This window comes from Phaethon aethereus (genome assembly GCF_964289735.1).
Source record: "Phaethon aethereus genome assembly, chromosome: 4".
In the NCBI taxonomy this organism is placed as follows: Eukaryota; Metazoa; Chordata; class Aves; order Phaethontiformes; family Phaethontidae; genus Phaethon; species Phaethon aethereus.
The window spans coordinates 42,528,711-42,538,519 of NC_138578.1; the positions used below are offsets into that span (position 1 = coordinate 42,528,711).

Here is a 9,809-nt window from a genome sequence, read left to right on the forward strand (position 1 = left end):
TCACTGACATTTTGTGTGACCTGCTAGAAACTTCTACTAATGTTAATCAATTGCAACATATGCCTCCAAAGTAGGAAAAGACTGATACAGTGAGTTAACTCCAGCAAGTTCACTCCAACTCTAAGTTACAAACACATTTCTTAACAGATAAGCAGAAGTAAGGCACCAATGGTACTTAACAAATATTATAGGAGAGTTTTAAGCACTATAGCAGATGAAGAAACTTCAGATGAATAAAAAGCACATGCTCTCACTTCCACTAGGAATGGAATCACAGAAACTTTATACGTCTAATAAAAGAGTGGACTTAGGTTCTCAAAATTCAATTGAGAAATCATGGTCAGTAAAGCACACGGTCCTACTCAGGAACACCCCCATGCAAAAAAAGGCAAAACATATCTATATCTATATCTATCTATCTATCTATACCTCAGCATAAATGCTACCAGCACAGGCTGTAAAACCTGAATGCCTGTTTTTAATCAAGGACAGTGACATAACGGGCATACCAGAAATATGATGGAAGGAAGACAAATAAGCAAGACACTGATAGAAAATATATAGGAAAGTCACCAAACTAGATACCAATATATTAACTCATCAAATCAAATATGGATTTAATTTCCAGGCCTAATAAGGTAAACTCTATTGTTAGACAATATTATTACCAACACAATTAAGATGATGGGAGTAGCTATGACATGCAAGGACTACAAGGCCAGCAATGTAACTGTAATGAAAGATGGCAATTATCAGTAGGCTGGGTAAGTGTCACACTGAAGATGTCAAGATCACATTTTTTTAAATTTTTTTTTTTTTAATGCAGCCAATCAGAGCCCCCCAACTCTGGCTGCGGTCCCTGGGAGCACACGAGACCCGAGTCAAAATGCAATTTTCAAAGACTGGCTTTGTGATGGTAACTTTTATTTCTGTGAGAATACTGACAGACAACAGTCCACTACTGCAGAGTTCCATAAAAAAGAAGCAACATAAAATAAGGAAATATGCTAAAATGAAAGAAAAAAGACAAGTAAAAAAAATTAAGATGCAATGCTTGAGGACACCACTAAGGTTGTATGCATGGAACTTCAGTATGATGATTTTAAATACATAGGCCAAATTAAAACTTTTTTTGTGGGGAGGGAGAAGCTGGCATGGATTAAAAGCTACTAGAATTTAAAAGTCAACCCTTGTAAAAACAGCAGTCTACCTTTAGCAGGCAAACAGAATCTGTCACTGAATGTTAAATTTACAGACAGATCAGAATGTAGAGGAACAATTTACAGAAGTGCATACAAACTGAATACCACCCTAGGAACAGGAACCGTGCCTGAGTAAGACAAACGTGATCAAAATAAAAAGCTGGCAAAAGCAACCACAAGCTTTTGGGAGTTTTGTGGGTAGAAGAATCACTTGGTTTTTAAGAAGAGATTCCAGGGGGACCCAGGGAACTACAGACAAATTATATTTCTCTGTCCCTAGCAAATTGCCAGAAATTGTTCTGAAGCCATGAAAAAAAATGGATAAACCTACTGAGGAAAGTCAAGAGTTGCTTTTGCAAAGGAAATTCATGTTTGATAAACATTTTAGAGTTCTCCCAAAGACTAAAAAGAGATGAGAGTAAGGACATCTAATACAGCATGCTTGAAATTCTAAAAGGCATCCAACACGTTCCCTTGCCAAAAACCATTAAAGATACTGTGCTGCCAAGAGAAGTTGTCATATCAGTATATTGGTTAAAGATAGAAGAGAAAGGCTATGAATCATCAGTCGTTCTTTCCTAAGGACATGCATCACCAACAGAACGCCACAGGCACCTCTGTTGGGGCTAGCAAAGTACAACCTACTCCTAAGGGTTCTGAGACAGCAATTTCTGAAGCCCACAGTATATTCCAGTAGTACTAAGCTACTCAAAGTAATAAAAGGATAAAGGAATTAAAACAGAAAAATGCAGAACAATTTCACGAAGGAAATAAGTTTTTAAAATCAGCAGACTAAATTCACTGTAGGTAAATGAGAACAATTCACAGTGGGGAAAATACAAAAAAATCAGACCTAAAAATATATATAATGAAATGGACTCCAAGTTGACCATGAATTATTCAGGACTGAGTTATTGTTCTTCTACAGCTTCTGAAAATATAAGTGTAAAGGTTAGGAAAACGAAAAACAATTAGACATTATTTTGGAAGCAATACAAAGCAAAACACAAAATATCCCATTTTTTTTTAAGATAAATTCACAGTGAATACTGTGAGCAGTTCCACCTGCTCCTCCCACCTTGAGAAACTGGAAAAGTAAAGCATCCAAAAGTTGATGTAAGGTATAAAAGAGCTTTCCAGCAATATGCAACTGAAATAAATATGACTCTCTGGTTTGTAACAGAAACGACTGGGGCAGGCAGGATACAACAGAGGTCTACAAGTTCAAGAGTGACACCGAGAGAGCACAAGAGGGTTGTTATAAGGTCTCATTATATGTAAGAACCTGGAGGCCTAACCAGAGCCATCAAATGGCGGATTCAGACATACCAATCACAAATTGCTGGAGGTACAAGAGTCTTCTAAGGAGACATCACCACACACTTGATCTGTTCCCCAACCTATGCATCCACTGCTTCCACTGCCTGAGACATCACACCAGGCCAGGTAGAACCCTAGTCTGTCAAACAGATATTACTTCTTAGAGTAGGTGTACACAGTAAATGCTGAAAATGATTACTGTTTTTAACTAGTTTTCAGTTCTAATTTACCAGTTTGAAGAAATGGGAGAAAAAGGCCTTTTAAAAATATTACTTCAAGGCTACCAACACTTCAGTCTAGTCCTATAGCAACAGCAGTAATAAAACCGTAAGTACGTATTGCAACATTTTAAAAAAATTACTTAGCAACATACTGAGATCCTTCTGAGAGTGTTATTCCAAGTTTTAATCACAACTATAAACTAAAAATGCCATTGCTAATAATTTATTTAACAGTTCCCTTACCCAAAAAACAAGGGATAATAAAAATTAGGGTCAGAACTCATGAAGAGAAATTCTTAGTCTCTTAATTTTGGCTTCTGGTCAAGATATGTCACACAGGCTTTGCCTGTAAAATACTAAGGACAGGTACAGGCAGCAGCTAAGTTACTGACATACTACTTCTTGACTAGTAAAAATGGGAGTACCAGCTGTCCCTCCTCACCTTCAGTGCCCTCGGAAAAAATTCATCTATTCTCTGGCCAGTTCCTCCTACCAAAGAGAAACAAAACTGGCAATTATATTTTTGGTGCAATGTAACTTTTCACAGCAAACACCACCAGCTCTCTACAAAGAGGTAACAGTAAGATAAGGACTCCTGAAAGGACTACCTTTAGCAGTATTTTATATTTCAAAGTGAGGAACACAACCAACTGTAAATCCCCTTGAATATACAACCATTCCTTGTATTATTTCTCAATACATACCTGCGAGAAGCTTGAACATGCACTGTTCTCTGGCACAAAGACAGAATTTCTCAGCTGCACAAATGAAGAAAATCTCAGACTTTGAAGACTTTAAGTTATCATCAGTGAGATCTCTTCTTTCTGTACTTCGGTCTGTGCCAAGACGGGAAGTAATTTCAAAAGCTGAATCAACATCTGGATCATGATGCAATGAACACTGGAGCTAAGAAGTGAAGGTCCTAAACCACATTCATAGTTTTCTTCAGAGGTGATAAAAACATCAATTACCAAAAATTACTTGATCTCAATGGAAAAGCCTGAGGTCAAATTTTTGGTAATTTTTCAGCAAGAGAGGAACACTCAGGATCATTTACAGCCGCATAATTACCCTGCTTCAAAAGCTTCTTTGAATAAAATAAATGGCTATTTTATTGACTATACATACATATTGAAGAGCATCAACATAACATAGTTGAACCGAGCATTCAAGAAGATACAGAGCAAAACACCTTGCCTTCACACTCTGGAAGTGATAGGTGTTTTCTAAACATCTATTGAGTCAGTGAAAAGTCTTTTATGTGGCAAGTTCTGCAACTGTGCTGTTCACCAGTGTTATGTGCAGCTCACACTCGGAATATTACAGAACTAGCAACTCAAATGACCAATCAACAGCCCTTCAATATATCCACACAAGCGCTTCTGAATTAAATGGGTGCTGTACATACACTCAAGAATGGAACTGAGCAGGTTTTGTCTTTGTAAAAACACATTACACATAATTAAGTCTCCTAAAGGCAATTCAGGTATGCTGAAGATCTAGAAGCTCCTAGCTTTGTAGTGTTAGCTACAAACAAACAAAAAACAAAGGAAACTTCTTGCCCCTTTGTAGGGACTAAACGATAAGAATTAAAAATTACATAGTTTGCAATCTCCACCCTACATGAGAAACTTGACGCAATCATACCTGCCAACCAATAAACATGCCTCTGCACTTTATTAGCCTTTGTGTAACATGATAATTCGTATAAATTCTCTACTCTATCCCAAATTGGAAAACGTGACTTTATAAAAATATAGTGCCTTGGAAATGTATCAGCATGTTATTTAAAACTATCACCATACCAAAACCAGATCTTTTTAAAATTGTTACATACACAGACTTCATAATACCGAATGGACTCTTTCAGGTAGCTAAACATACATGCTGGACTTTACCACCGCTGACTTTCTCCTCTAAATAATATCAAGTCAATTACATATATCAATCTTCAACTAATTTCCATCCCCCTCCCTTTATTTAGTATATATTTATATATTACCATCATGACATTTAAGTAGGTACTTATGCAAGGTAGTATTTAAGTCAGAAGCTGCAAGCCTCCATCTACAACAAGAGTACTCCCTGTAACGTAAGGGGACTCTAGAAGAAAGACAACAGCATGTGCAACTTCCTGAGGCTCTCCAAATCTTCCAAGAAGAATTGCTTTCTTCAGCTGATCTTCTTCCAAATGAGCAGTCATCTCTGTGTGAATAAAGCCTACGAGAGGAGAGATATATGAAGAGTTACCTAAACTTCAACTAAATTTTTCTAGTGGGTTTTCCCTGGAATCCTCCACAGTACAATCTACTACCAGGATTCAGCACCAGCTACCATTCTTCAAAGCCTCAGAAGTCAGTCCACATCATTTTATGGCCAAGACAAATTTTTTATCTAGCCAATAAAATGTCTTCCGGTTTTGGAAGCACTGATGTAATAATCAGAATGCAGAGATCTATAGAAGTCCATTAAAAAAAAAGGTAACTAAAATTGGTTCTCAAACCCATATTAGTATCACTTTTCTGAAAGACAAAATACAGTCATTTCACCAAAACGTTCTCAATAAAAACTTGAATATGAAATCTCTGGCAAGAAACCCCTACAGCCTGCAAGTGTTTCCGTGCATTTTAGAACTTATGACAGCACTTGCATAGTTGCTAATATAGCACTCATTTGAAGACTCTTTCTTGACATTTTTGAAGGACAACTCTTTTACAATTTTCGGTTATCTGAGATTCAGTTTTCCCACTGCTGCACTTCACATAAGCTGCAGCTTCATCAAGAGCTGACCTTATCTTACTTTCTAGCTTCCACCAAGACGGGAGAGTCGCCGTTTTGATTTCCACTGTACAACTCTGCCCCTTTATGATGGCTCTGAACCATTCAGTGAGCTGCTCAACTCACTAAAGAATAAAAAGTACTTTTCTTGCCTAGTTCACAAGCTGAACTGGTTTATATAAAGGTCTGAAAGGCATTGGAGCTAGCACAAGGTGAGCAGCAGAGTACACAGCTATGAGTGGAAAAGTCAGAAAAGGCAGGATTTTTCCTTAAGGGCGGTGGCTTGCTTGGACTAGATTGTCTTGTGAAATGACAGCCTTGTCCTCACAGAATTTTTTTTCCAGATTCTCTCCTTTTACTAGAGGGACAGACAGGGATGCTTTCAGGCCAGCTTCTCATGGTCTTTCATGTTTCTCTGATAACAAATAAGCATTCTCTAGCAGGACATGAGGGTATCTGATTGTATGTAATCAGTTTTAATCCCTCCATCTGCAAGGACAGCAGGTTTTGAAGGAGGAACAAAGGAAAAAAAAAAGGATACATTTATTATGTAATAATAGATAGTGGAACAGGTAGACACACTCTTCCAAATCTCTCAGTGATCCCTTAAAAAGACTGAGGGTTTTGTAACTTTAAACTGAAAAAAGAGATTAAAAACATTTACTTACAAAAGCTGAAGAAAAGAACAGTAATTTGTCTTAAGATACTTTCAGAGTACAGCAAATATCCAGCAGGCTACATGATTGTGTATTGCAACAGTCAAGGATGTAGGAACTTTCCAAAAACTAACCTGGAGCAACCACGTTGACTCGAATTTGCTTTTTTGCTACTTCTTTAGCAAGAGAGCGTGAAAATCCAACTAATCCTGCTTTGGTAGCACTGTATACACTTTGACCAGAGTTGCCTTTAAGTCCTACAATACTTCCTAAAATAAAGAAACATCGAAGAGAAGAAGATTAAATAACTGATTTGAAACCTTGTACTAGCTTTATCATTTTAGTTTTAAATTTGGAATGGAAAATGAGATTACAAGAAAAGAAATTATAGCCTACTGCTGGGATAAGCAAATCCTTCAATTATCCTTGATTTTTGTGGAATTCATGTAGCTATGTCGAGCAAAAGGCACCAGGAGAGTAAAATGAAGAGCTTTCTAAAAAAATACCCTTGCAAAGAAAAATAAAAAAGAAACCAACTGTACTTATTTGATTCTTAGTTAATAATTAGCAGCTGGTAGCTTTAGCTACTGAAAGAGCTGATAAAGAATGATAAAATTTGTTATTCAATAGAATATAAACTCTGAGGTGTTTATTACTGAAACAAGCTGGTTTTACCTTTAGAAGTTGCTGAAATCACACAAAAGAATAAGCATTCATAAAGCAATGCTAAATACAGAATGCCTAAATACAAAGAAAATAGTCAATTGCATCAAGCAACTTTTCAACATGTTACACCCACTAACCTTTCTAGAAAACTGTTAAGTAGAATTCCACTGGATCAGGCAAGCAACTTACCGATATTGACAATAGCACCTCCCTGTTGTTGAATCATGCTTTTTACAGCAGCTTTGCATGTCAACATTGTCCCCAAAAGGTTAGTGTGAATCTGGGATACCATATCTTCAGTCTTGGTTCTCAGTAACAAGCCATCCCTGACAAACAGACCAAAAAACCCCAGAGAACTCACTGAAGAATCCCAATAATCACATTTACCCATAATAAAATGAGACTGATGAATGGAATATTAATGGGGATTTATATGGTTCTATATGTTCTAGCATCCAAAATTATGACATTGCAAGGATGACATCTAGCAAGAAAAAAGTTAGCTAGTCTTCTGGCAACAAAGCATCCTTTGCAGAGAGGTATCTAATATTGATTTGGACCATTCTGGGGGAAGAAGTGGAAGAAAGAGGAGTAGAGGGGGAACTCATAAACTCAGAACGCAGACCTACACAAAAGCCTTATCATCTGTCAGAATTTTACCTTCATCAGGAGCAAAGTAGTGAGCACTTAATACTGTTTTCACATGTACTCATTAGCAATATTCTTACTAAATACAAATGCCCTTAGCACCTTACATGAAGATGCTGTCATCTAGAATAACATATAATCTTGTAATTAATAACTAACCTGTTGATCCCGGCTGCATTAACCAAGTAGTTAATAGGACCTAAACTCCTCTGCATCTCCTCAAAGGTATTTTGGACTTCTTGTTCACTGGACACATCACAGCTAAGTGCCAGATGTCCTGCTGCATTGAAATAAAGGCACATGGTAATAATAGTAAAAGATGGTATGCCATTCATAAACCTTTTTTGGAATTTATCAAGTCAATTGCTAAAACAGATGTTGAACTAGTTGTAACTTGAGGAACCCATTTAATCTCTAGAGAATTAAATAAAGACAATTTTTGAGTATTGTATTGATTAGTTATGTGACAATTTCTTGGTTTATATTTTGGTCTTTTGAAATCAGAAGTTCAACATGAGCAGACTGGTCTCAGTTCTGGCTTGGTCAGGAGCCAAGGATGACTCAGTTCATACCACTTCCCTGTTGTGACCTTGAACAATTCCTGTCATCTTACCTATCCATCCTCAAGATATGAATTGTAACATACTTAACTTCCCCAAAGAATATTGTGAAAAGCAAACTGTACCAATACAGCTTTTCATTCAAATTTCTCAGTCATTACTTCCACTTTCATCTAGTTAAACAATGAGGTTTACTTAATGACTTCTACAAGTTGCCTAAGCATTGGACAGTGAAGAAAGTATTGCAAAGCAGCATACATACCACCAAGATTACGTGCAGTGGTTTGGGCTACTTCCAGATTTCTAGCAATAATCGCCAGGCGGCAGCCTTTCTGTGCCAGTAATTCTGCAACAGCTTTTCCTATTCCTCGGGATCCTCCAAAAATGGCGCAAACCTTGCCCATCTTCAAAAATAGTTCACAAATTGCAAATAAAGTGTGAATTCCAGGTCCAATATAGCAGAGAATAACCACTGTTCTCCTCAACATCAGGGTCCTTACTAGTCTGTAGCATTTTGTAATATCGGTTTATAGAATTAGTGATTTGTTAATTTTTTATTCACCAAAAAATAAATACCTGAACTAAATCAGATACCACTTCTATAAATGCAAGTTAATTCTTAATGATTTCTGAACTAGTAAAAAAATTGTGCATGTAATCTAGCATTTCAATACTACTGGTATGATAACTCCTATTCAGTTAATTAAAAACGTGATTTCTGTATCTAAAGGCCATAATGTATCGTTCAGCTGTTTATTCAAAGCCAACACAGTAGTTGTTATTATATTGTCCTTGCAAGCAGTGTTCTAAAGTCATTTAGCCTCAAGGTCTCCCTCCATCCTAAGTATCTGTGTCGGACATCCACATTTGCAAATGCTACTGAGCATGATTCAATACTTTTGTATTTACACTAGCTTAATACTAAGTTGCACTATATAATACTATGTTTTACCACTAACCTTAGGGTTTTTTGTTTCTGTTTTTGAAGAAAAAAAAAGCTTTTTGAAAGGTGAAAAGATTCTCAAGTAGCTAGCTTAAATGTCTTGGAAGGAGTGTAAGAAGAAAGTACTTCTGCAGAATGATCTTTTATTCTGCAACCTCTAGAAACCAATCAGCTGTTTTGGGATTCCCTGAGGAGCCAGAGGCAGAATCCAAGCAATAGTAATGAACCTCTTTTCCATATGTTTGAATATATCCTTTTTGAACCCAATTATACTTTGTCTCCATAACATCCTGAGGCAAGGAGTTTCATTATTTGTGGAGAAGTACTTCCTTTTGTTCTCAATTTGCTTTCTGATTAGATAATACTATGCATCTCCCCTCATATCTTTGCCTCACCATTCCTAACTTCAGAAGCTACTCTTCTGTATTTTACCCTCCCCCTGTATCCTCCTTCAGGTCCATTAGTTACTCTTATACATATGGAAGCCATCCCATACCCAACTAAAGACTGTCCACGCTCTCAATCCTGACACTCTACCCTTTGCCATACTTAGGTCTATTATACCCTGTTTGATGTCCGATAACCAGAAGAGCACACAGTGTTAAGCATACAAGGACACCATCAACTCATGCGATGGCATAATGATTTTGATCTTCTGTGACAGGGCCTGAAAGAGCAGCTGGTCCTTTTCTGTAACAGAAAGGAAGCACAAGTGCTTGAAATCAACCCATGTGACTGCTTCCACCAGCAAGTTTGAATTGCCTTCCTAAAGGAACAGGATTAAATACTTGCATCTCAGGTGGCAGCCCTTTTGA

The 9,809-nt window shown here is 37.1% G+C and overlaps 1 protein-coding gene across 1 annotated transcript; it reads right to left on the reverse strand.

The window, feature by feature from the left end:
* Positions 1 to 4,784: 4,784 nt before the first annotated feature.
* Positions 4,785 to 8,455, reverse strand: CBR4 (carbonyl reductase 4; the record flags this gene model as incomplete). Its single annotated transcript, XM_081999069.1, has 5 exons — positions 4,785 to 4,963; positions 6,312 to 6,446; positions 7,033 to 7,169; positions 7,651 to 7,771; positions 8,314 to 8,455. The coding sequence occupies 5 exons, from the start codon at positions 8,453 to 8,455 to the stop codon at positions 4,785 to 4,787; spliced, it is 714 nt and encodes a 237-aa protein (XP_081855195.1).
* Positions 8,456 to 9,809: the final 1,354 nt, after the last annotated feature.